At 47.5% G+C, this 27,887-nt stretch overlaps 1 protein-coding gene across 1 annotated transcript in view; it reads left to right on the top strand.

Moving 5' to 3' along the window:
• LOC101152972 (rhophilin-2-like) overlaps nt 1-26,492 on the top strand; it is a 48,698-nt gene extending 22,206 nt beyond the window's left edge. Inside the window, 8 exon segments of the mRNA XM_055364173.2 lie at nt 2,421-2,608; nt 3,018-3,174; nt 5,740-5,859; nt 9,688-9,882; nt 11,860-11,936; nt 13,932-14,078; nt 15,219-15,374; nt 25,915-26,492. Of these exon segments, the coding sequence (XP_055220148.2) occupies nt 2,421-2,608; nt 3,018-3,174; nt 5,740-5,859; nt 9,688-9,882; nt 11,860-11,936; nt 13,932-14,078; nt 15,219-15,374; nt 25,915-26,175 (1,301 nt within the window). The 3' untranslated portion in view covers nt 26,176-26,492.
• Nucleotides 26,493-27,887: the final 1,395 nt, after the last annotated feature.

Below are 27,887 nucleotides of genomic sequence, written 5' to 3'. Positions count from 1 at the left end.
ATTGGAGCAGACGGATTGAGTTTTGTTTTTTTTTTTTGAGACGGAATCTCACTCTGTCGCCCAGGTTGGAGTGCAGTGGTGAGATCTCGGCTCATTGCAGCCTCCGCTTCCCGGGTTCAAGTGATTTTCCTACCGCACCCTCCTGAGTAGCTGGGATTATAGGTGTGTACCATCATGCCTGGCTAATTTTTATAATTTTAGTAGAAGCAGGGTTTTGCCATGTTGGCCACGCTGGTCTCGAACCTGACCTCAGGTGATCCACCCGCCTCGGCCTCCCAAAGTGCTGGGATTAGAGGCATGAGCCACCGCGCCTGGCCAGAATAGATCTTTCTTGAGGTCCAGGGGAAAAGCCCTGGACTGCTGAATGACTCAGATCTTATGTGTGAGCCCCTCAGTCCTTCTGCCTGCTCTCTGCTTGCATCTCCATACCTGTCGTGATGGAATTTTGTCCCAGGTGACACAGGAGTTGTGGGGAGCAGGCTGGTTTCTCTACTCAATAGAGATGTAAGTGTTTTGGAAGATAATCCAATTTTTAAAAATTGGGTTAAAAGGCTGGGTGGGGTGGCTCACACCTGTTATCCCAGCACTTTGGGTGGCCGAGGCAGGCAGATCACCTGAGGTCAGGAGTTCAAGACCAGTCTGACCAACATGGTGAAACCCCGTCTGTACTAAAAATACAAAAATTAGCTGGGTGTGGTGGTGGGCACCTGTAATCCCTGCTACTTGAGGGGCTGAGGCAGGCGGATCACTTGAACCTGGGAGGCAGAGGTTTCAGTGAGCTGAAATCATGCCACTGCACTCCAGCCTGGGCATTTATTTATAAATAAATAAATAAATAGTGTTAAAATATACATATATAACTTAAAATGGACTATTTTAACCAGTTTTTTTATTATAGTAAAATAACACAACATAAAATTACCATTTTAATGATTATCTTAAATTTTTAAAATTTTAAAATTATCCTGCCAACCAGAAGCACATTTTAACCATTTTGAAGTGTGCAGTTCAATGGCATTAAGTGCATTTGTACATTCATAGTGTTGTGCAGCCATTACCACTAAACATCTCCAGAAGTTAAAATTTTTTTTTGTTGGTTAGGCAAGGTGGCTCACACCTGAAATCTCAGCACTTTGAGAGGCTGAGTCAGGAGGATCACTTCAATCCAAGAGCTGGAGACCAGTCTGGGCAACATAGGCACACCCCATCTGTACAAAAAATTTTAAAATTAGCTGGGTGTGGGGTGGTGCATGGCTGTAGTCCCAGCTCTTCAGGAGACTGAGGTGGGAGGACCGCTTGAGCCCAGGAGTTTGAGGCTGCAGTGAGTCATGATCATGCCACTGCACTCCAGTCTGGGCAACAGAGTGTGATCTTGTCTCAAAAATAAATAAAATAAATACATTTTTAAAAAGTATGTATTTTTTAAGAGACAGGGGTCTCAGTATGTTGCCCAGGCTGGTCTTGAACTCTTAATGTCAAGCAACCCTCCCACCTCAGCCTCCCTTGTAGCTGGGATTACAGGCAGCAGCCCCTGTGCCCAGCTATCTCCGGAACTTTTTCATCTGGATGATGGATAAGCAAAGCTCTGTACTCAGTTAAGCAATAACTTCCCATTGCCCCCTTTCCCAGCCCCAGCTAACCTCTGTTCTCCTTTCTGTTTCTGTGAATTTGACTATTCCGGGTACCTTATCTAAATGGAATCCTACAATATTGGTCCTTTTGTGAATGGCTTGTTTCACTTAGCATAATGCCCTTATTTACACTGTACCATATGTCAGAATTTCATTCCTTTTTAAGGCTGAAAAATATTCCATTGTATGGATAGGCCACATTGTGTTTAATCATTCGACTGCTCATGGATGTCTGTCAAGCTCTTGTGAATAATGTTGCTATTAACACGGGTGTTCAAGTATCATTTAAGCCCCCACTTTCAATTGTTTGGGGATATATATCATAGGAGTGGAAATGCTGGACCATATAATTGAGAATCAAACTTTTTAATATGTTGTAGGACACTGGTTCTTTTTTTTTTCTCCTATCTTTCTTTTTTTTTTTTTTTTTTTGAGACAGAGTCTTGCTCCGTCACCCAGGCTGGAGTGCAGTGGTGAGATCTCAGCTCACTGCAACCTCTGCCTCCTGGGCTCAAGCAATCCTCCTGCCTCAGCCTCCAGAGGAGCTGAGACTATAGGCGCACGCCATCACACCCAGCTAATTTTTGTATTTTTTGTAGAGACAGGGTTTCACCATGTTGCCCACACTGGTCTTAAATTCCTGACGCAAGTGATCTGCTTGCTTCGGTCTCCCAAAGTGTTGGGATTATGGGCATGAGCCACCGCACCTGGCCTCCTATCTTTCTCTACAGCAACGTGATGAAGTAAATGTAAACCCGAACTAATGGGCAAAACATTTTCCACTTTTAGGGGTTTTAAACTACCTGAAAGAGACATTTACCCATACTCCAAGTTACGACATGAGCCCTGCCATGCTCAGCGTGCTTGTCAAAATGATGCTTGCACAAGCCCAAGAAAGCGTGTTTGAGAAAATCAGCCTTCCTGGGATCCGGAATGAATTCTTCATGCTGGTGAAGGTGGCTCAGGAGGCTGCCAAGGTAAGACTCCCTGGTTCCTGTGACTTTGGGGAGTGGGCAGGAAATGCTGGCACAGGAGCACTGGAAGTAGCGGGGCCTTCCAACGGGAGCTTGCCTGTGACCTGGGCATTGTGCCAGCTCCAGCCAGTACTGCTGGCTTGAGTTTTCTTGGCAAGTGTTGGTGTTTCAGATATGGATCACTGATTCCATCTGCAGCTTAACCTAAAAACCAGCATAATGACAACAGCCTGATCCCCCTGTTAACTGTGACAATGACAGAACGAGGGGTTGCTTGGAGTTGCTCCCAGATTCTGGAGCAGCCCCTGGCAGGGGCTGTTGCATGAGAAGAAGAAAGGGCTCTTTCTCTGCAAATGGGTTCATGAGGGCCCTTGTGCCGGGCTGCCCCTTCCCAATGCCCCTTCTATTTCAGGTGGGAGAGGTCTACCAACAGCTGCATGCAGCCATGAGCCAGGCGCCAGTGAAAGAGAACATCCCCTACACCTGGGCCAGCTTGGCCTGCGTGAAGGCCCAGCACTACGTGGCCCTGGCCCACTACTTCACTGCCATCCTCCTCAACGACCACCAGGGTAAGGCCTGTGGGGTTTGGGGGTTTGGCCAGGGCTGTGGTCCAGCTGCCCCAGGGGCGATTCTGAGCTGAGTGAGAGCTAACTGCCTTCCCTGGAGATGCTCACAGGCTGAAGGCAGAGGATGAGAATGACCCATGACTGAGGCAGCTGCTGCACAGGCCATGGCGGGGTTAGGGGTTATAAGCTTCTTTAGAGGGAGGAAGAGGAGGCACCTTTAATTCTGCCTGTGTGCAAGAGGATGAATTTTCACCTGGAATCTAGAATCTAAGGGAATGCCAAAAATGCTGGCATCAAGATAAGTAACATTTTAAGGTAATATTTTAAAAGAATCCAAATTAATGCAGGCCGGGTACAGTGGCTCATGCCTGTAATCCCAGCACTTTGGAAGGCCAAGGCAGGCAGATCATTTGAGGTCAGGAGTTCAAGACCAGCCTGGCCAACATGGTGAAACTCTGTCTCTACTGAAAATACAAAAATTAGCCGGGCATGGCGCGTGCCTCTAATCCCAGCTACTCCGGTGACTGAGGCAGGAGAATGGCTTGGGCTGGGGAGGTGGAGGTTGCAGTGAGCCGAGATTGTGCCACCGCACTCCAGCCTGGACAGCAGAGCAAGACTCCATCTCAAAAAAACTAATAATAATAAAATAAAAATTAATGCAAAAAAAATCTGTGATGATCAGAATTTAATTTTATTTTATTTAATTTTATTTATTTTTAGAGATGGGGCTGGAGTGCAGTGGTATGATCATGGCTCACTGCCTTCTTGAACTCCTGGGCTCAAGCGATCCTCCCACTTCAGCCTCCTGAATACCTGGGACTACAGGCACATGCCACTACACCAGTTAATTGAAAAAAATTTTTTTTGTAGAGATGGAGTCTCACTATGTTGCCTAGGTTGGTTTCAAACTCCTGGCCTCAAGCAATTGTCCTGCCTTGGCCTCCCCAAAGTGTTGGGATTACAGGCATGAGCCACGGTGCCTGGCCAGGGATTTTTGATCTAATGAGTACTAATCCAGGCAGCCTCCCAAGGAATTAAAAAGACAGCCTCTGGAGCCAGACTTCCTGGGTTCATATCTCAGCTCTGCCATGAATAAGCTGTATTACCTTGGGCAAGTTACTTAGCTGTCCTCTGCCTCGATTTTCTCATCTGTAAAATGGGTATATGGAGAGAATCTACCTCACAGGCTGTCATGAAAATGAAGGGCCTGTATGCAAAGCTCAATAATGCTTTATATGCTGTAGGTTCTCTGAAAGTGTGAGCCACCACTCCTAGTACTATATAGTCTATTAGGCGAGACAAGATGTGGAAATAAATAGAAATATCATATAGTGCCTTGGTGATTGCTGCAGAGACACAAATGCAGCAGCAGGTGGACTCCATGGTGCAGTCATTGATGGCTTCTCAGAGGCGATGACATTTGAGTTCAACTTTTCCATCTGCACAGGAGGGCAGGGTCAGCCTAGAGGGAGTAAAGTGTCTGAGCACAGGAACAGAGGCCGAGGGTGCTGGGGAAGTGGAGAGTGGTTTTATGAAGTTTGAGAGCAGGACACGCACCAGGGAGGGTGTGGTTGAAGCAGGAAGGGGCTGTGCTGCAGGTGTGCAGGCCTGCAGAGGGGTGCAGGCCAGGCATGACGGTCTGGGCTATGCTAGGAGGTTCTGTGTGGTGGGTGAGTCAGAGGAGGTAGCGTGTGGGGACTCAGGGTCAAATTATGAACCTCACTGGGTGTGGTGGTTCACACCTACAATCCCAGCACTTTGGGAGGCCGAGATGGGTGGATCATGAGGTCAGGAGTTCGAGACCAGCCTGGCCAAGATGCTAAAACCCCGTCTCTACTAAAAATAGAAAAATTAGCTGGGCATAGTGGCACGTGCCTGTAATCCCAGCTACTCGGGAGGCTGAGGCAGGAGAATCACTTGAACCCGGGAGGTGGAGGTTGCAGTGAGCCAAGATCACACCACTGCACCCAAGCCTGGGTGACAGAGCAAAACTCCATCTCAAAAAAAAAAAAAAAAATTCTGAACCTCTGGAGCATGACTGGTTCCAATGAGCAAGAGCTTCGGGGTAGCCAGGCATGATGGCTCACACATTTGATCCCAGCACTTTGGGAGGCTAAGGCAGGAGGGTCGTTTGAACCCAGGGGTTTGAGACCAGCCTGGGCAATGTAGCAAGACCTCATCTTTACAAAAAAATTTAAAAATTAGCCTGGCGTGTGGTGGTGCATGTCTGTAGTCCTAACTACTCAGGAGGCTGAGGTGGGAGGATCACTTGAGCCCAGGAGTTCAAGGCTGCAGTGAACTATGATTATGCCATTGCACTCCAGCCTGGTGACAGAGTGAGACCACACTCCAACCTGAGTGACAGAGTGAGACTGTCTCAAAGAAAAAAAAAGCTTGAGGGTCAGACTGCCTGGGGTGTGTCCAGGGGCAGAAAGGAGAGCCATGATCCCAAATGCCTTGTGAAACTGCAGAAGAAAGGAAACTAGAGACATGGTAGAAAGAGAAATCTCTATGTGGGTCTGTGGCCAGGTCCATGAGAGGGGATTTAACCTGTGGTTCTCTTTGCAGTGAAGCCAGGCACGGATCTGGACCACCAGGAGAAGTGCCTGTCCCAGCTCTACGACCACATGCCAGAGGGGCTGACACCCTTGGCCACACTGAAGAATGATCAGCAGTGCCGACAGCTGGGTGCGTGTCCCTCTGCACCCAGATGCAGGTCCCACTTGGTGCCCAGCTGGTCCTGCTCCCAGACAGCCACAGAGAGGTCCCTGAAGAGGGCCCGGGAGAGGGGGTTGTTCCAAGTCATCGTGGCCACTTTGGGTTCAGAAGTCATGAGGTGCAGTCCTGAGCCTCAGAGGGCTTCCCAGGCTGTGTTCTCATGGGTTCCATAGCACCCAGGCCTCCCACTGTGGAGCCAGGACTTTAACCATCTCCCTTGGCATCCACAGGGTGGCCTGTATCATGCTAACAGGGAAGGAGATGTTTGTTGATTTCCTTATGCATGGTTGAATTACTAAGAACACCTAATGACTGTAATGAAGTGTCCTGGTTTGGTCTCTGCCATGTCTCAGTTTGAATATCTCTTCCCATGTGCAGACCTCACCTCCACCACCCTGATCTGTCCCCACGCACACATACGCAGCTTCCCCATCTCAGTGATGGCAACTCCCACCCCTCTAGGTGCTCAGGCCAGAAACCTTGGACTCACTCTCCACTCTTCTTTTCTTTCCTCCTCTTTCCCCTCCTCTCCCCTCTGCTCCCCTCTCCTCTCTTCCCCTCTGCTCCCCTCCCCTCCTCTCCCGTTCTCTCCCCTCCTCTTCCCTCCCATCTGTTACCCTCCCCTCCCCTCCTCTCCCCTTCTCTCCCCTCCTCTCTTCTCCCCTCCCCTCCTCTCCTCTCTCTGCCGTCCCCCCTCTCCTCTCTCCTCCGTCCTCCCTCTCCTCTCTCCTCCGTCCTCCCTCTCCTCCCCTCCCCTCTTCCCTCTCCTCCCCTCCCCTCCTCCCTCTCCTCCCCTCCCCTCCTCCCTCTCCTCCCCTCCCCTCCTCCCTCTCCTCCCCTCCCCTCCTCCCTCTCCTCCCCTCCCCTCCTCCCTCTCCTCCCCTCCCCTCCTCCCTCTCCTCCCCTCCCCTCCTCCCTCCCCTCCTCCCTCCGCTCCCCTCCCCTCCTCCCTCTCCTCCCCTCCCTTCCCATCCTTCCCCTCCTCTCCTCCCCTCTGCCACCTCCCCTTCACTCCCCTTTCTCCTCCTCTCCCCTCCCCTCTCCTCTCATTCTTCCTCCTCTCCCCTCACCCTTCCCCTCTCCCCTCCCCTCTCCTCTCCTTTTCTTGTTCCTTGTTGCTTTCCTTTTCTTTCCCTTTCCTTTCCTCTCTCTCCTTTATTCTTTCTTTCTCTCTTTCTCTCCTCCCCATCTACCCTTCCTCCCTCCTTTCCTCTTTCCTTTTCTTTCATTTGCTTTCTTTGACAGCGTCTTGCTGTCCCCCAGGTTGCAGTGCAGTAGTGCAATCACAGCTCAGTGCAGCCTCGAACTCCTGGCTTCAAGTGATCCTCCTGCCTCAGCCTGCTGAGTAGCTGGGACTATAGGCATGCACCACCATGCCCGGCTAATATTGTAAAAAGGTTTTTGTAGAGATGTGGTCTCACTATGTTGCCCGAGCTGGTTTTGAACTCCTGGCTTCAAGTGATCCTCCTGCCTCAGCCTGCTGAGTAGTTGGGACTATAGGCATGCACCACCATGCCCGGCTAATATTGTAAAAAGGTTTTTGTAGAGATGCCGTCTCACTATGTTGCCCAGGCTGGTTTTGAACTCCTGGCCTCCAGCGATCCTCCTGCCTCTGTCTCCCAAAGTGCTGGGTTTACAGGCACGAGCCACCACACCTAACCTCTTGTCTTACTTTCTCACCCTACATTTGATTAGCAAATCCCCTTGGCTGTACCTAGAAGACACACTCAAATCTGGCCACTTTAACCCTGCTGCCCTGGTGGAAGCCACATGTGTACAGTGCTTATGTAAGAAACATTTACTCACTTAAACCCCACACAACACTATGAGGTGGGTCTCATGGCATCCCCATTTTACAGCTGAGGAAACTAAGACCCAGAGCGGTCACGTGGCTTGCCCTCCTCATAGCTGGTTTTCTTGCTGCCCCTTCAGAGTCTGGTCATGCAGGCCAGATCACATCAGTCCCCTGCTCACACCCCAGTGGGCTCCCATCTCACGCAGAACAGGAGTGAGAGCCCTCATCTCGCACGCGTGAGATCCGCCATGATCTGGCCTTGCTCCTTCCCTGCACTCATTCTCTCCCGCCCTCCCTGCCCTCAGGCACACCTTAGCTCCTCCTTGCCCTGGAACACCTGTGCGTGCCCCTGCTCCAGGGCCCTCGCACCTGCTGCTCTTTCACATCCATCAGGGCTCTGCTCAAAAAGGACCATATCACAGAGCCTTCCTTGGCTGGGTGTGGTGGCTCATGCCTGCAATCCCAGCACTTTGGGAGGCTGAGGTGGGAGGATAGCTTGAAGTCAGGAGTTTGAGGCCAGCCTGGGCAACATGGAGAAACCCCATCTCTACCAAAAATACAAACACTTAGCCAGATGTGGTGGTGTGTGCCTGTAGTCCCAGCTACTTGGAAGGCTGAGGTGGGAGAATCGCTTGAACCTGGGAGGCGGAGGTTGCACTGAGCTGAGATTGTGCCACTGCATTCCAGCCTGGGTGACAGAGTGAGACTCCGTCTCAAGAAAAAAAAAAAAAAAAAGGCTTTCTTGGTCACCCATCATAGGACAACCCCATTCCCAGTCTTCTCTTACCATCTCCACTTACCCTGCTTTATTTTTCTCTATAACCTCATCACCACCCCATCCATTACATATTTCTTGTCTTGTTAGTTATCTGTCTTCAACCACTACATGTAAAATCCATGAATGTGGGGGCAGTTTGTTTACTCGTTGCTTTATCTCTAGTGCCCAGCACATTTGGTAAATATTTGTTGAGTGAACATCTTATGGACACAAGTGAGCTTATTACATACGCATTTAAGGGAGGCTTGGGCTGGGCGCAGTGACTCACGTCTGTCATCCCAGCACTCTGGGAGGCTAAGGCAGGTGGATTGCTTGAGGCCAGGAGTTTGAGACCAGCCTGGGCAACATAGCAATGATAATGAAATGATAATGATAAAGAAAACATTATCCAAGTGTGGTGGTGCATGCCTGTGGTCCCAGCTACTCAAGAGTCAGAAGTGGGAATTTCAGTTGAGCCCAGGAGTTTGAGGCTGTGGTAAGCCATGATTGCACCACTGTACTCCAGCATGTGAAACAAAGTGAGACCCTGTCTCTAAATATAAAATATAAAATGAAATAAAATAATATTTTAATAAAAGGCTTGTTGTAACCAAGCGAGTTGTAGAGAAACGCCACACTTTGAGACTAATTCAGGAGTCATTTATTAGCCGGCAACCGAGAGATGGCTAATGCTCGAAATTCTCTCGGGCCTGAAGAAGGGGCTAGATTTTCTTTTATACTATGGTCTAAATAGGGGAGGGGGGTTTAACTGAAGCAATTTTACAGAAGCAGAATAGGCAAAAAGTTAAAAAAAGTAATTGGTTATAGAAGCAGTTACAAAAAATAAACAGTTCCAGGTGCAGGGGCTTAAACTATCACTGAGAGATAAATGCAGGGGCTTTAGGTACCTGCCACTGAGCACATCCCCAGGAGCTGCTGGTACAGCCTGCCTCAGTATCTTATCAGCAGTTTGCATTCCTGGATGTGCTTGGAGTCAGCTTACACTAGTTATTCCCTTAAGGGGGATAAAGGGGGCTGCAAGTGAAGAAACTAAAATGTAGTCTGTCCGGCTCTCTCTGCTGGGAGAGAGTCACTCAGGTTAAAACAAGGTAGGGTATCACGGGCTCTAGCTATCCAGGCAGATCCTTTAGAAAAGAGAACGTCCAACCTCTTGGGCTGCCTCTTGGGCCCTTATGCTCTGTTTGGTGGATCTCCAAGTCACGTGGGTGTTGGCTTCCGTCTGCAGGGAAGTCCCACCTGCGCAGAGCCATGGCTCATCACGAGGAGTCAGTGCGGGAGGCCAGCATCTGCAAGAAGCTGCAGAGCATTGACGTGCTACAGAAGGTGCTGTGTGCGGCACAGGAACACTCCCGGCTCACGTACGCCCAGCACCAGGAGGATGATGACCTGCTGAACCTGATCGACGCCCCCAGTGTTGTTGGTGAGTAACCTAGACTGTGTTCCCTCTGTGGGGGTGCCTGTGCCGCGGAAAGAGTACGCCTGGCCTGTGGGGGTTGAGCAAGCCCTTGCTGTGTGCTTGGCGCAAGGAGGGCTGCACAGGGCAGGGACCGAGGTGCTTATTTTGCCCTGGAGTTCTCTTTTCTTTTTGAGATGGAGTCTCGCTCTGTTGCCCAGGCTGGAGTGCAGTGGCATGATCTCGGCTCACTGCAACCTCTGCTTCCCGGGTTCAAGTGATTCTTCTTCCTCAGCCTCCCGAGGAGCTGGGATTACAAGCGCCCACCACCACGCCCAGCTAATTTTTGGATTTTTAGTAGAGATGGGGTTTCACCATGTTGGCCAGGCTGGTCTTGAACTCCTGACCTCAAGTGATCCGCCTGCCTTGGCCTCCTGAAGTGCTGTGATTACCAGGGTAAGCCACCACACCTGGCCTAGATACACTTTTTATGCTATTTGTTCTCGTGTAGAATCAGCCTGCCCTGGGATCCTTTGTTAGAAATTGACCAGCCTTATGTTAAGGGTAGTCTGAGCGTGCTGTGAAGATGCTGCTGGGGGTATGTAGCTGTCAATGGTTATGATTTGGCAAACCTCCTTTTCACTGGGAAATCCTCATACCACATTAATAATGAAAAGGTCAAGCACGGTGGCTCAAACCTCTAATCTCAGCACTTTGGGAAGCCGAGGCAGGAGGATTACTTGAGCTCAGGACTTTGAGACCAGCCTGGGCAACATAGTGAGACCCCATCTCTACAAAAAATTTTTAAAAAAATTCATCAGGTGTGGTGGTGCATACCTGTAGTTCCAGCTACTCGGGAGGCTGAGGCAGGAGAATCATTTGAGTCCAGGAGGTCAAGCTGCAAGAGAGCTGTGATCGCACCACTGCACTCCAGCTTGGGCGACAGAGCGACACCCTGTCTCAAAATAGTAATAATGTTGAAAACAGAAAGCTCAGTATCCCAGGACTGTGTCCAGTGAGGCATGGAACTTCCATAACAATAACACTTGAAACATAGATGACTTCTCAATAGGTTTTTTGTTTGTTTGTTTGTTTGTTTTTGAGAGGTCGTTTCGCTCTTGTCACCCAGGCTGGAGTGCAGTGGTGTGATCTCAGCTCACTGCAACCTCTGCCTCCCTGGTTCAAGCTTCAGCCTCCCAAGTAGCTGGGACTACAGGCACGTGCCACCACGCCTGGCTAATTTTTTGTGTTTTTAGTAGAGATGGGGTTTCATCATGTTGGCCAGGCTGGTCTTGAACTCTTGACCTCAGATGATCCTCCCACCGCGGCCTCCCAAAGTGCTGGGATTACAAGCATTAGCCACCGTGCCTAGCCTCCTCATTAGGGATTTATCAGTGTCAGAGAAGCCCACTAAGCCCCTTAAATATCAGGAAACCCCATGGGAATGTGTCTGGTTATCACTCCTTGGTCCCAGCTCGGGAATGAGTTATACCTCCTATGGCTCACAGGAGGTACCCAAATGGAAGGTAGAGTTCAACCTAGGTCGGGGGTTGAGCTGTGTTCCATCTTCTTGTACTACTTGTCTAAACCGAGGGGAAGGATGTGTGACTAAGAGAAAGTTCTGTACTGTCTCCTTCCCAAGGATCACTTTCTTTTTTTTTTTCCCCCCTGGAGTCTTACTCTGTCACCAGGCTGGAGTGCAGTGGCAAGACTTCAACTCACTGCAACCTCTGCCTCCTGGGTTCAAGTGAGCCTCCTGCCTCAGCCTCCCAAGTAACTCGGATTACAGTCGCCTGCCACCATACCTGGCTAATTTTTGTATTTTTAATAGAGACGGGGTTTCACCATGCTGGCCAGACTGGCTTGAACTTCTGGCCTCATTGATCCACCAGCCTTGGCCTCCCAAAGTGCTGGGATTACAGGCATGAGCCACAACACCGGGCTATAAGGATCACTTTCAATTACAGAAACATTTATCCTCCCATTTCTCATCCTCTATTCTAGCTAAAACTGAGCAAGAGGTTGACATTATGTTACCCCAGTTCTCCAAGCTGACAGTCACGGACTTCTTCTAGAAGCTGGTATGTTGAAAGCTCTCTACATAAATGACCTAAGGGGGCAGCTCTTCACTTTGGCGAGTATGGTGTCTTAGTCCATGTGGGCTGCTATAACAAAATGCCTCAAACTGGGTGGCTTATGAACAGCAGAAATATATTTCTCAGTTCTGGAGGCTGGGAAGTCCAAGACCAAGGTATTGGCAGATTTGGTATCTGCTGAAGGCCCATGTTCTGGTTTATAGGTGGGGCCTTCTACCTGTGTCCTCATGGCAGAAAAGGTGATGAGCTCCCTTGGGCCTGTTTTAAAAGCATGTATCCCATTCTTGAGGGCTCCACCCCAAGACTGAATCACCTCTCAAGAGGCCCCACTTCCTAATAATTACATTGATTTTAATATACATTTTAAATTTTAATAAATATTAATAAAATTTTAATATACAAACTTTGGGAGGGTACAAACATTCAGACCATAGCATATTTTATTTTATTCATTTATTTTTATTTATTTGTTTTTTGAGACAGAGTCTCACTCTGTTGCCCAGGCTGGAGTGCAGTGGTGCGATCTCGGCTCAGTGCAGCCTCCACCTCCCAGGTTCAAGTGATTCTCCAGCTTCAGCCTCCCGAGTAGTCGAGATTACAGGCCTGTGCCACTACGCTCAGCTAATTTTGTATTTTTAGTAGAGACAGGGTTTCACCATGTTGGCCAGGCTGATCTTGAACTCCTGGGCTCCAGTGATCCCCTCACCTCGGCCTCTCAAAGTGCTGGGATTATAGGCCTGAGCCACTGTGCCCAGCCCCATAACATATTTTAAAAGTAGTTTTTAGGTATTGTCTATTTGAAATTTTTTAAAATATTTTTAAATTTTTTTTAGAGATATGGTCTCACTGTGTCACCTAGGCTGGATTACAGTGGCATGGTCATAGCTCACTGCAGCCTGAACCTTCTGGGCTCAAGCGATCCTCCTACCTTAGCTACCCTAGTAGATGGGACTACAGGCACACACCACCACGTCCAACTAAATTTTATTTCTTGTAGAGATGGGGTCTTGCTATGTTGCCTAGGCTGGTCTCAAACTCCTGAGCTCCAACTATCCTCCTGCCTAGGCATCCCAGAGTGCTGGGATTACAGGTATGAGCCACTACGCCTGACCTGAGATTTTTTTCCGTTTTTTGTTTTTTTTTTAGACAGGGTCTAACTCTGTTTTCACCCAGGCTGGAGTGCAGTGGCACAATCAGTTCACTGAAGCCTCGAACTGCTGGGCTCAAGAAGTCCTCCTGCCTCAGCAGCCTGAATAGATGGAACCATAGGTGTGCACCACCATGCCTGGCTAATTCTTTTATGTTTTTAGTAGAGAATGGTTCCTGCTATGTTGCCCAGGCTGGTCTCAAACCTCTGGCCTCAAGCAATCGTTCTGCCTTGGTCACACAAAGTGCTTAGGATTACAGGCATGACATGCCTTGTTTTAAATTGTTTATATTAGAGATTTTATTTAAGATAATTTTGGCTGGATGCGGTGGCTCACGCCTTTAATCCCAGCACTTTGGGAGGCTGAGGGGGGCGGATCACCTGAGGTCAGGAGTTTGAGACCAGCCTGGCCAACATGGTGAAACCCCATCTCTGCTAAAAATACAAAAATTAGCCAGGCATGGTGGTTCTCACCACCAGCTACTCAGGAGAATTACTTGAACCCGGGAGGCAGAGGCTGCAGTGAGCTGAGATCACACCACCACACTCTAGCCTGGGTGATACAGCGAGACAATGTCTCAAAAGAAAAAAAGAAAAAGATAATTAATACAATGTCTAAAAGATAATTTTATTGAAAATATATTGGGTATGTTTGAGAAGATGGCTGTCCAGGTTCTCGCATGACTGCTGTAGCATGTATGCCCCCAGATGTGTCATTTGTCCCTGAACAAGGCCAAGTGAGATCTTCAAGGACAGCAGGCAAAATTCCCTTTAGCTTTCCAGCGTCTGATCCAGCCTTCAAATCCTACACCTAACGATGATCTCTTCCACAGGGCCCCTTATCTGTGTTTTTGGCTAACAAGCAGTGGATGCCTCCTCGAAGCATCTGCTTCACCGCAGAAGAAGGGGACTTGGGGTTCACCTTAAGAGGGAACGCCCCCGTTGAGGTTCACTTCCTGGATCCTTACTGCTCTGCCTCAGTAAGCACATGCTTTTCTTGGTTGGCAGCAAATACAGATATCTGGGTGATTGAATTTAGGGCGGGTTCACCCATGTCAAAGGCCTGACTTGATGTGAAAGGCCTCATGGGTGCTACATTCCCTAAAAGAAAAGGATTAATTTTTACTGTCTTTATTTTGTTTTTAGTTTTTTTTTAGACGTTGGGAGGTGGAGGCTGCAGTGAGTCGTGATCGTGCAGTGGCGCGATCTCAGGGCTCACTGCAGCTTCTGCTTCCTGGGTTCAAGTGACTCTCCTGTCTCAGCTTCCTGAGTAGCTGGGATTACAGGCATGTGCCACCACACTCAGCTAATTTTAGTTTTAGTTTTTGTTTTTTGAGACACAGTCTCGCTCTGTCGCCCAGGCTGGAGTGCAGTGGTGCGATCTTGGTTCACTGCAACCTCCACCTCCTGGGTTCAAGTAATTCTCCTGCCTCCGCCTGCTGAGTAGCTGGGATTACAGGTGTGTGCCACCATGCCTGGCTAATTTTTTGTGTGTTTTTAGTAGAGACGGGGTTTCACCGTGTTAGCCAGGATGGTCTTGATCTCCTGATCTTGTGATCTGCCCACCTCGGCCTCCCAAAGTGCTGGGATTACAAGTGTGAGCCACCTGGCCCAGCCTAATTTTTGTATTTTTAGTAGAAACGGGGTTTTGCCATGTTGGCCAGGCTAGTCTCAAACTCCTGGCCTCAAGTATTCTGTCTGCCTTGGCCTCCCAGAGTGCTAGGATTATAGGCATGAGCCACTGTGCCTGGCCAATTTTGACTTTTTTTTTTTTTTAATTGCACCCAGGCTGGAGGGCAGTGGCACGATCTCGGCTTACTGCAATGTCTGCCTCCCGGGTTCAAGCAATTCTCCTGCCTCAGCCTCCCAGGTAGCTAGGACTACAGGTGCCCACCACCACACCTGGCTGATTTTTGTATTTTTAGTAGAGATGGGTTTCACCGTGTTGTTCAGGCTGTTCTTGAACTACTGACCTCAAGTGATCTACCCGTCTCAGCCACCCAAAGTGAATTTTTGCTTTCTTGATGCGAACTTACGCAAATACTTATTTTGTTAATGGGGACTGATTCAAGGATTTGAGTGAACAAAATGTTGACTTATTTTCAACAATACTTTTTCAGGTGGCAGGAGCCCGGGAAGGAGATTATATTGTCTCCATTCAGCTTGTGGATTGTAAGTGGCTGACGGTGAGTGAGGTTATGAAGCTGCTGAAGAGCTTTGGTGAGGACGAGATCGAGATGAAAGTTGTGAGACTCCTGGACTCCACATCATCCATGGTGAGCACTGACACCTCCCTGGGCAGTCAGTAGTGGTGTGGAATGAAATCTGCATGAGTTCAGCCCCAGAGGTGTTTATCAGACCCTCTGTCTCCTGCCTGTGTAACATGGTACAAATGACTGGACTCCCAGGCTTGTAATCACTGTAATGTGCTCACCTTGGGTCAAAGAGAAAATTGGCAAACTTTTTCTTTTTAAAGACAGGGTCTTGCCGTATTGCCCAGCCTGGTTTGCAGTGGTATGATCATGGCGTACTGCAGCCTCTATCTCCTGGGTTTAAGTGATCCTCCCACCTCAGCCACACGAGCAGCTGGAGTTATAGGCACCCACTACCACCCCAGCTCATTCTTTATTTATTTATTTATTCATTTTTTTATTTTATTATTTTTTTTGAGACGGAGTCTTGCTCTGTTACCCAGGCTGGAGTGCAGTTGTGCAATCTCGGCTCACTGCAAGCTCTGCCTCCCAGGTTCACGCCATTCTCCTGCCTCAGCCTCCCAAGTAGCTGGGACTACAGGCGCCTGCCAATGCGCCTGGCTAATTTTTTGTATTTTTAGTAGAGATGGGGTCTCACCGTGTTAGCCAGGATGGTCTCGATCTCCTGACCTCGTGATCCACCTGCCTTGGCCTCCCAGAGTGCTGGGATTACAGGTGTGAGCCACCATGCCCAGCCCATTCTTTATTTTTTGTAGAGACAGGTTCTCGCTGTGTTGCCAAGACTGATCTTGAACCCCTGGGCTCAAGCCATCGTCTCACCTTGGCCTCCCAAAGTGCTGGGATTACAGGCGTGAGCCACTGCACCCTGCTAGCAAACTTTTAAAAATATCCTGTAGATAAAATAATCAACTGATCTATTTTTCTGATCAAATTGTTTAATTACAAAAGTAATACATACTCATAGTGAAAAAAACAAAAAACAAAAAAAAAAATTCTAATGGTACAGAAGAGCTTAAGACCTGTGAAAGTTAAGACAATCCCTCTGTACACCCTAGAGGCAGTGTCAGCCATGTTCTGGGAGATTTGGGAAACATTTGAGTCTCTCAAGTTCACCTGCACAGTTACCACCTTTAATTTTCCCCATGTGAGGCCAGGCAAGGTGCTCATGTTTGTAATCTGAGTACTTTTGGAGGCTGAGGTGTGTGGATTGCTTGAAGTCAGGAGTTCAAGACCAGCCTAACCAACAAGGCAAACCCTGTCTCTACTGAAAATATAAAAATTAGCTGGGCATGGTGGTGCGCACCTGTAACCCCAGCTACTCAGGAGGCTGAGGCAGGAGAATAGTTTGGGAGGTGGAGGTTGCAGTGAGTGGAGATGGTGCCATTGCACTCCAGCCTGGGCAACAGAGTGAGACTCTGTCTGCAAAAAAACCCTAAAATTTTCCCCAAGTGCTAGGGTTCATGCCACACTTAATGACGTTCTCCTCTGTACTTTGCCACACTTAATGACGTACCCTCAACCTTCCCTCTGTAACAACACTCATTTATTCATTCAACAAATATTGATTGAGGATCAATTGGGTGCCAGACACTCTCTTAGGTGTCAGAGCTCCAGTTTACATTACACAGGTAAGGTCCCTGCCCCCCGCCCCACGAAGCTGGCACTAAGTCAGCAAATAAATGGTCAGGATTTTGATAAGTGTTGTAAAGGAAAAAAGACCTGTAATGGGGTGGAATGACTGGGGAGGAGGCGAGGCTCTATCTAGGCAAGGCTGGAACAGACATGAGAGTGACCAGGAGGTTCGAGCCAGTTGCAGAGAGATAAGAAAGGCCTTCTGGGCAGGGGCACCTACAGGTACAGGGCCCCTGCAGCAGAATAAGCTTCTCCTACCAGATAGGCAAAAGGAAGGCCTTTTGGCAAGAGCACCAGGACAAGGAAAGGAGCCGTGGGAAGTGAGGTAGGAAGGAGGCCTCGGCGGCAGTGGTGGGAGCTTGGAAGCCACTGGGCCTTTTCAGAAGGGCAGCGGCATGGTGTGATGTTTGTTTTAGAAGGGCGCCTGCTGCCGGAGACTGGCCATGGCAGTTGTCCAGGCTGGTGACGTTAGTGGCTGAGGTGATGGGGGTGGCTGTAGAGTTGGAGAGACATGAGTGTCCCTGGGACATAGTTTGGAGGTAGAGCTGATGGGGGATTTATGGATGATTTGTGTAAAGGAGACAGTGAACAGGGAGGTGAGGCCTCAGTTTTTGGCTTGATCAATCTCATGGGTAGTGGTTATTTTTCTACCTTTAATTTCCTTTTTCTCTTGTTGTTTTTTTGTTTTGTTTTGTTTTGTTTTTTGAGACAGGGTCTCACTCTGTTGTTTGGCTGGAATGCAGTGGTGCAATCATAGCTCACTATAGCCTTGACTTCCTGGGCTGAGGCAATCCTTTTGCCTCAGCCTCCTGAGTAGCTGGAACTACAGGTGTGTACCACTAAGCCTGGCTAATTTGTTTATTTACCTATTGTACATTTTTTTTGGTAGAGATGGGGACTTGATATATTGCCAAGGTTGGCCTCAAACTCCTGGCCTTAAGCGATCCTTCCACCTCCGCCTCCCAAAGTGTTGGGATTACAGGCATTAGCCACCATGCCTGGCCTGGTTATTTTTCATAATGATGGGTAATGGGTGTGAGGGAGGTGAAGGAGAGAGAAATCAAGAGTCGTGTTTTGAATGTTTCAGATGCTATTAGCAGTCAGACGTAAGCATAAAGGAGGAGATTGGATGTGAAGTCTTCAGTTCGAGGAAGAAATCAGAGCTAGAAATCAATATTTGAGAATCATTGCACAGGGATGATATTTGAGGCTGTGAGACAAAATGCAGCTCCCTGCAAGGGGGCTAGGGCTGAGGGCTAAACATTTAGAGATCAGTTGGAAGAGAAGCAAGTGCAAAGAAAATGCAGGAGAGTTCAGAGATGTCGGAGGAAAGGAGCCTCTCAAATTAAGAGGAGAAAGCTTTGCAGTGAGAGAGTGATGGGTTGCATTGAATGCAGTCGAGAGGTGGAGAATGAGGTCGGCTTAGCTGTGCCTATTGTATTTGGCAGCAGGATGAAGAGACACTTTGGTGGAGAGGTGGCAACAGAAGTCAGTTGAAGAGGGCCAGAGAGCCAATGGATTTTGAGTCCATGGATATGAAATGCTCAGCATAGGCAAATCCAGAGACAGAAAGTAGATGGTGCTGGGGCTGGGCAATGGGAGTGGGGAGGGACTGCTGAAGGGTCATAAGGTAGAAGGTTTCTTTTTGGGGGGATGGAAATGTTCTGAAATTAGGTAGTAGTGATGGTCACCTAACTTTGTGAATATACTAAAAAATCACTGATGTTTTGGCATACTGGCTCACACCTCTAATTCCAGCACTTTGAGAGGCTGAGGCAGTATGTTCGCTTGAGCCCAGGAGTTCGAGACCAGCCTGGGCAACATGGCGAGACCTTGTCTCTACAAAAAATAAAAAAAAATTAGCGAGGCATGGTGGCACACACCTGTAGTCCCAGCTGCTTGGGAGGCTGAGGCCGGAGGATCACTTGAGCCCAGGGAGGTTGGGGCTGCAGGGAGCTATGATTGTACCACTGCACTCCAGCCTGGGTGTCAGAGCAAGACCCTGTCTCAAAAATAATAAATAAAAGCCACAGAAGGGTATTAAAATGGTGAATTTTATGCATGTATGTGAATTATATCTCAAAAAAAAAAATTTTTTTGAGACGGAGTCTCACACTATCGCCCAGGCTGGAGTGCAGTGGCATGATCTTGGCTCACTGCAACTTCTGCCTCCAGGATTCAAGTGATTCTCCTGCCTCAGCTTCCTGAGTGGCTGGGATTATAGGCGGGCACCACTATGCCTGGCTAATTTTTGTTTTAGTGGAGACAGGGTTTCACCATATTGGTCAGGCTGGTCTCGAACTCCTGACCTCGTGATCCATACACCTCGGCCTCCCGAAGTACTGGGATTATAGGTGTGAGCCACCACACCTGATATACTTCAAATTTTAAAAGAAGATAAAGTCAAGGGACTCAGAGCATCTTGGGAGAAGGGATCATAAGAAATTATATTTTTAGGGACAAAATGCATGGAGTTTATGGACAAGTGATTAAGGTCCCCAGCAGAAACAGAAAAGAAGTTTGTCCAAAAGGAGGTTAGAGAAAAGAGCCGAGCCACACACTGAAGGTTGGAGTAGGGACCCCGTCAGCAGAGGCCTGAGTTTATGGGGCATGCCCTGCCCCCTGTGAGAGGTGCAAAGGCTTGACTTTCAAGCCTGTGACATCTTTACACCAGGCCAAGGAAGGGGCTGCTGTAGTAGCTGAAAGCAAGGGTTCTGCACTCAGACAGTCTAGATGTGTATCCTGGCTTTCCACCACCATTGTGTGGCCTTCAGCAAGTCAGGGAATAGCTGTGAGCCTCAGGATAAACTGAGTTTACATAAAGCCCTTCCAAGAGGGCCAAACATGAGCTACATTTCAATTCACAATAGGCATTATAATGATGATAACCATGATCATGATGTTTATTCTTTTCACCCAGCAGGATGTCTTTAATTTTTATAAAAATAATGTTTTTAGGCCGGGCGCAGTGGCTCACGCCTGTAATCCCAGCACTTTGGGAGGCTGAGACGGGTGGATCACGAGGTCAGGAGATCAAAACCATCCTGGCTAACACGGTGAAACCCCATCTCTACTAAAAATACAAAAAATTAGCTGGGTGTGGTGGTGGGTGCCTGTAGTCCCAGCTCCTTGGGAGGCTGAGGCAGGAGAATGGCGTTAACCCAGGAGGTGGAGCTTGCAGTGAGCCGAGATCGCGCCACTGCACTCCAGCCTGGGCGACAGAGCGAGACTCCATCTCAAAAAAAAAAAAAATGTTTTTAGGCTGGGCACAGTGGTTCACTCCTATAATCCTAGCACTTGGGAGGCCGAGGCAGGTGGATCACTTGAAGCCAGGAGTTGGAGACCATCCTGGCCAACATGGCAAAACCCTGTCTCTACTAAAAATACAATAATTAGCGGGATGTGGTGGTGTATACCTGCAGTCCCAGCTACGTGGGAGGCTGAGGCATAAGAATCGCTTGAGCCTGGAAGGCAGAGGTTGCAGTGAGCCGAGATCGTGCCACTGTACTCCAGCCGGGGCAACAGAGAAAGACCCTGTCTAGAAAAAAAAAAAAAGTTTGTTTTTTGTTTTGAGACACGGTCTCGCTCTCATTGCCCTGGCGCGATCTTGGCTCACTGTGGCCTTTACTCTTGGGCTTAAGTGATCCCCCCACCTCCGCTTCCTGAGTAGCTAGGACTACAGGCATGCAACACCATACTCAGCTAATTTTTCATATTTTTTGTAGAGATGGGGCTTCACCATGTTTCCCTAGCTGTTCTCTAACTTCTAAGCTCAAGCAATCTGCCTACCTTGCCTCCCAAAGTGCTGGGATTATAGGCATGAGCCAGCATGCCTGGCCAAATAATTTCTTTTGTTGTTGTTTTTTGTTTTGTTTTGTTTGTTTTGAGACAGGGTCTCACTCAGTTGCCCAGGCTGGAGTGCAATAGTGCAATCATAGTTCACTACAGCCTCGAGTTCTAGGGCTCAAAAGATCCTCCCTTCTCATCATCTGAGGTCAGGAATTCTAGACCAGCCTGGTCAACATGGTGAAACCCTGGGTGTGGTGGTGGTGGGTGCCTGTAATCCCAGCTACTTGGGCGGCCAAGGCAGGAGAATTGCTTGAACCCAGGAGGCAGAGGTTGCAGTGAGCCGAGATCATGCCACTGCACTCCAGCCTGGGCAAGAGAGTTAGACTCCATCTCAAAAAAAAAAAAAAAAAAAAAAAAAAGATCCTCCCAAGTAGCTGGGACTACAGGCATGCACCACTATACCCAGCTAATTTTTAATTTTTTTTGTAGTGACAGTCTCATTTTGTTGCCCAGCCTGGTCCCAAACTTCTGGGCTTAAGCAATCTTCCTGCCTCCGCCTCCCAAAGTGTTAGGATTACAGGAATGAGCCAGTGCACCAGGCCAAAAGTAATTTCCTTTTGTCTTTTATTTAACTAATTTTGTAGTGACGGGGTCTAACTAAGTTATCCAAGCTGAACCTGAATTCCTAGCCTCAAGAGACCCTCTTGAATCAGCCTCCCGAATAGTTGGGATTACAGGTGTGAGACACTGTACCTGGCTCTTTTTTTTTTTTTTTTTTTTTTTTTGGAGATAGAGTCTTGCTCTTGTCATCCAGGCTGGAGTGCAGTGGTACAATCTTGGCTCACTGCAACCTCCGCTTCCTGGGTTCAAGCAATTCTCCTGCCTCAGCCTCCCGAGTAGCTGGGATTACAGGCACCCACCATGATGCCTGGCTAATTTTTGTATTTTTAGTAGAGATGGGGTTTCACCACATTGGCCAGGCTGATCTTGAACTCCTGGCTTCCGGTGATTGGCCTGCCTTGGCCTCCCAAAAGTGCTGGGATTACAGGAGTGAGCCACCATTCCCAGCCCCTGGCTTTTTAAAAATAATTTTTAAAAAATAATTTATTTTTGTCTATTAATTTTTATGATAAGGATTTTAGATAATGACAGCCAAGCACTGTTTTTAGTGACTGAACCTTTCAAACAAAATCAAATAAAGAGAGCATTTAGCCTAGCACTCTGGCTGAACCGATGACCTGCTGCCCTTGGCTACCCTCTTGACTACAGTGGGGATCCCTAGCTAAACAAATCTAAGCTTGGAATCAAGCTCTGGAATTACGCCCTGACTGCCGTTCACAAGCTGTGTAACCTTCAGCACGTTCATACCCTCCCTGGGCCTCGGTTTTCTCATCCAGAGGATGGAAGAGTTAGGCCTACACAGTGGTTTTAAACTGTGCTCTATAAAGTCCTAAGAGTTCTAGAGGGATACCCCAGTGGATTTGAGTGAGGAGTGGGTGGCGGGGAAAGAAATAGTAAATGGAGCTGGGCACAGTTGGCTCAAGCCTGTTAATCCCAGCACTTTGGGAGGCTGAGGCAGGTGGATCACTTGAGGCCAGAAGTTCAAGACCAACCTGGCCAACACGGTGAAACCCTGACTCTACTAAAAATACAAAAATTATCTGGGCATGGTGGCATGTGCCTCTAATCCCAGCTACTTGGGAGGCTGAGGCAGGAGAATCACTTGAACCTGGAGGTGGAGGTTGCAGTGAGCCAAGATTGGGCCACTGCACTCCAGCCTGGTGACAGCAAGACTCTGTCTCAAAAACAAAAAAAAAGGCTTTTCAAAGAAAGTAGTGGTACACATTGCAGGAGTGAGAGAGAGTGTATGTGGGCATGATACTGGGGTGGACCTGGAGGGGAATAGGGTCAAGAAAGGCTTTACTTTTTTTTTTTTTGAGACAGAGTCTCACTCTTTCGCCCAGGCTGGAATGCAGTGAGTGGCGCTATCTCAGCTCACTGCAAGCTCCACCTCCTGGTTCACGCCATTCTCCTGCCTCAGCCTCCCGAGTAGCTGGGACTACAGGTGCCCGCCACCACGCCCGGCTAATTTTTTGTATTTTTAGTAGAGGCGGGTTTCACCATGTTAGCCAGGATGGTCTCAATCTCCTGACCTTGTGATCCGCCCACCTTGGCTTCCCAAAGTGCTGGGATTACAGGCGTGAGCCACTGTGCCTGGCCAAGAAAGGCTTTTCAAAGTATGTGATGGTACGCATTGCAGGAGTGTGTGTGTGTGTGTGTGTGTGTGTGTGTGTTTGTGTGTGCAGAGAGAGGGGTGTGTGTGTGTGTAGAGAGAGAGGGGTATGTGTGTGTGTAGAGAGAGAGGAGTGTGTGTGTGTAGAGAGAGAGGGGTGTGTGTGTGTGTGTGTGTCTGTGTAGAGATCTGGGAGGCAAGGGTGCCTGGAGGAGAGAGGGAATGGGATCCAGGCACACAGAAGGGCTTGGTCTTGGGGGACGGATGCCATGAAGTATACGGCAGGGATTTCAGGAGGGTGCGTGAGTGGCTTCAGCAGGAGAGCGAAGATAAGAAACAAGTATACAGGAGAAAAGCAAATGAAATTACTAGGGACACACAAGAGTGCCAGGAAATGGGTGCCTATTAGAGGTTTGGGGTCAGGTTAGAATTCCAAGGGAAGCCTTGGTGAGTGTCCTCCAGCAATGCACAACCTTTCAGATACAGGCCCTAGGGGAGGCAGAGGGTGGAGATGAGCGAGTTAGCATTGCTGGGGGCAGATGGAAGAGAACTGAGGGTATTTATAAGGCAGTGGTTTTGATACACAATGGACTTTGAGCAGCTGAGGGTTGGGAAATGCTTTCAGGCCTCACATCTGTCTCCAGGATTATTTGTTTTATTATTGTTTTAAATGACATTGTGTGTGCTCCGTAAAACATGGTGGAGTTAGTGGTCAGTTTTCCAGAAAAGGAAGAGGCATCTCCATCCTTAGGGGCTCAAAGTACCCCCTACTTTATTGCTGCATAACTCAGATTCCTGAGGGTTTATTTTATTTATTTATTCATTATTTATTTATTTTTTGTGATGGAGTCTCACTCCATCACCCAGGCTGGAGTGCAGTGACGTGATCTTGGCTCACTGCAACCTCCGCCTCTTGGGTTCAAGTGATTCTTCTGCCTCAGCTCCTGAGCAGCTGGGATTGCAGGTGTGCCCCACCACACCTGGCTAATTTTTGTATTTTTAGTAGAGATGGAGTTTCACCATATTGGCCACCATGGTCTTGAACCCCTGGCCTCAAGTGATCCACCCACCTCAGCCTCCCAAAGTATTGGGATTACAGGTGTGAGACACTGTGCCTGGCCCCTCTTAGGGTTTATATTAGGAACAATGTCCTCAACTATTGCGGCGATATATTGTATGCCTAATGTTAGTGCCAGAACATAGTAGACCATCAATAAACATGTGGTGAACTAAACCATCTCAGTGTTAGGCAAACCTTAGAAGCTGGTGATAGCCCATGTGGAAGTCTTCAGAAAGCAAGCTTCCTTAGATTTCCAGTTTGAATCCTACATTATTCTTGGAAAGTTAACAGTAGAGAGTGTTTAATGGTACAAAGTTTCAGCTGAGGAAGATGAAAAAGTTTTAGAGATGGATGGTGGCAGTGGAGCATAATGATGTGAATGTAGTTAATGCCACTGAACTCTACACTTGAAAATGATAAAAATGGCACTCCAGCCTGGGCGACAGAGCGAGACTCTGTCTTAAAAAAAAAAGAAAAAAGAAAATCAGGTGTAGAATAGTGTAGTATATTCCTTTTAAGAAAATGAATGGTAATATACTTATGTACATACAGAAATACCTGTACATGCACATCATCTCTAGAAGTATAACATGGAGGGCCTAGAAGCCCAGGTGACAGGGAGACCTATTGCTCACTGCATATTCTTTTTTTTTTCCTTCCCTTCCCCTCTTCCCTTCCCTTCTCCTCTTCCCTTTCCTTTCCCCTCTTCCCTTCCCCCCCGCCCTTTTTTTTTTGAGACAGAGGTCTCACTCTATTGCCCAGGCTGGAGTGCAGTGGCACAATCACAGCTCACTATAGCCTCAACCTCCTGGGCTCAAGCAATCCTCCCCTCTAAGCCTCCCAGGTAGCTGGGACTGTAGTCGTGAGCCACCACGCCCCATCCTGTACTTTCATATTCGTGACCATTAGTATTATTACTTTCTCAAATAGAAGAAGAACCTTAAAATGCGAGTTGTGGCTCCTAAGCTTAAATTGTTACTATTGAGTACATTCCTTAAAAATTATCCTTGTTGGGCCGGGCGTGGTGGCTCACGCTTGTAATTCTAGCACTTTGGGAGGCCGAGGCAGGTGGATCACGAGGTCAGGAGATCGAGACCATGGTGAAACCCCGTCTCTACTAAAAATACAAAAAATTAGCCAGGTGTGGTGGTGGGCGTCTGTAGTCCCAGCTACTCAGAGAGGCTGAGGCAGGAGAATGGCATTAACCCGGGAGGTGGAGCTTGCAGTGAGCCGAGATCATGCCACTGCACTCTAGCCTGGGCGACAGAGTGAGACTACGTCTTAAAAAACAAAAACAAAAACAAAAAAGCAAACAAAAATTATCCTTGTTGCACCTGGTGGCACACACCTAGAGCCCCAGCTGCTCAGGAGGCCAAGGCAGGAAGATCACTTGATCCCAGGAGTTCAAGACCAGCCTGGGCAACATAGCAAGACCCTGTCTCCAAAAAGAAAAACAGTTTGTCCTTGTGTTAAGAACCTAATTCTATATAAGCATTGGTCACCTGAGTTTCCGAATTATGTCTGTTTAATTTATTTTTTGGAGACAGAGTCCTGCTCTGTCACCCAGGTTGGAGTGCAGTGGTGCGATCTCAGCTCACTGCAACCTCCACCTCCTGGGTTCAAGTGATTCTCGTGCCCAGCCTCGCAAGCAGCTGAGACTACAGACATCCACCACCACACCTGGTTAATTTTTGTATTTTAGTAGAGATGGGGTTTCACCATGTTGGCCAGGCTGGTCTTGGACTCCTGACCTCAAGTGATCCGCCTTCCTCGGCCTCCCAAAGTGTTGGGATTACATGTGTGAGCCACTGCGCCTGGCCAAACTTCGTAGTTTTTATCATCTATCTTGATGATGCCTGACGCCCTTTTTCTTTCTTTTCTATGTGCAGCATAATAAGAGTGCCACATACTCCGTGGGAATGCAGAAAACGTACTCCATGACCTGCTTAGCCATTGATGATGACGACAATACTGATAAAACCCAGAAAATCTCCAAGAAGCTTTCCTTCCTGAGTTGGGGCACCAAAAAGAACAGACAGAAGTCAGCCAGCACCTTGTGCCTCCCATCGGTCGGGGCTGCACGGCCTCAGGTCAAGAAGAAGCTGCCCTCCCCTTTCAGCCTTCTCAACTCAGACAGTTCTTCATACTAATGTGAGGAAACAAATACTTTCAGGCCCCAAACATTTCCGGTGCTGACTCGGCCTTAAACATTTGTGCCATAATGGAAAATATCTATCTATTTTCAAATCCTGTTTTTCTCATAGTGTAAACTCACATTTGATGTGTTTTTATGAAGGAAAGTAACCAAGAAACCTCTAGGAATTAGTGAAAAAAGAACTTTTTTGAGGCGTGTTACTATACTGCTGTAAGTTATTTATTATATAAAGTATTGTAAATAGAATAGTTTTGAAGATATGAAATATGGCTATTTTTAATGGTGACAGTTATGACTTTTAGTCACTATTAAATTGGGGTTACCTATAATAATACAATTTGTAGTTGTTTCCAGGTTTGGCTAATAATCATTCCTTAACCTAGAATTCAGATTATCCTGGAGTTAAGGCAGGTCAGAGGACTATAATGATAGAATTAAATTAGTGTCACTAAAAACTGTCCCAAAGTGCTGCTTCCTAATAGGAATTCATTAACCTAAAACAAGATGTTACTATTATATTGATATACTATGAATGCTATTTCTAGAAAAAGTCTAGTGCCAAATTTGTCTTATTAAATAAAAACAGTGTAGGAGCAGCTTTTCTTCTAGTTTGATGTCATTTAAGAATTGCTAACACAGTGGCAGTGTTAGATGAAGATGCTGTCCACAAGGTAGATAATATACTGTTTGATACTCAAAACATTTTTCATTTTGTTTAAAGTAGAAGTTACATAATTCTATATTTTAAGTCTTGGGTAAAAAAGTGGTTTTACATTTTATAAAGTAAAGATGTAAATGATTCAGGTTTAAAGCTCTATTTGACTTTTTTGTTGTTGTTTGAGATAGAGTCTTGCTAGTGTCGATAGCAAAAGCCTCTAGCTATCTGCCTTTCAGGTACATGGTGGGGCATACTTAACTGTTTTCTCTGATGTTGGGCATAGCATGGACCTACTTGGTTCAATATCTGACACTATCTGCATTTATTAACACTATCTGTGTTGATTTGTGCTATTTCCTGTGTGTGATTTGCACATCTGCCATTGCTTTTTGTCTCTAGTTACTGCTTTCTTTTCCTGTTTGTCTTGTTCTTGTAGAACCCTTTCTGACTCTCTCAAGAGGGACCTTTTCAACCCCAACTCCCACTGGTCTAATCCTAACCAGCACCAGCTGGTTGGGAAGTAGAGCAGGAACTCTGGCTGCCCTAATCTACATGGTGCTCTCTGCTCCTGGGCAGGAATGTGGGTGTTTTTATATACTATTCTCTTGAGTATGAAATGCCTGAACAAAGCAGTGATGGCAAGCCTGAAGTCACACACTGGGGCTCATAGTAACTTGCTTCTGCTAGCAACGTGAGAATTAGAAACATTTCCTGGCCAAGTAGCCTTGAATCAGCTAGGAGTGGGGGTGCAATGAGTCTGGGTTCACTTTGCTCAGGGTGACAAGGCTTTAGAGTATTGGTTAATTGTCAAACTCTTTTGTTTAAGAGACAAGGTAAACACACATACATACATACATAGAGAAGCTTTCTAGGGTTACTTAGGCTTTATGTGATTACTAGCAGAAATGTTTGTATTTGCAAGCAAAGCTTATAAATCACCTCTTAGATATCTTTGCAAAATGAAGCTAAAACATGGTTTAAAGAATCAAAAATATAAGATATTTACAATGATTTATAATTGAATCAGAAATGCATTTGGTATTTTTTAA

Source organism: Gorilla gorilla, chromosome 16, assembly GCF_029281585.2.
Source record: "Gorilla gorilla gorilla isolate KB3781 chromosome 16, NHGRI_mGorGor1-v2.1_pri, whole genome shotgun sequence".
Classification (NCBI taxonomy): Eukaryota; Metazoa; Chordata; class Mammalia; order Primates; family Hominidae; genus Gorilla; species Gorilla gorilla.
The sequence above is the reverse complement of the archived record's forward strand: the minus strand, read 5'-3'. Positions and strand labels throughout refer to the sequence as shown.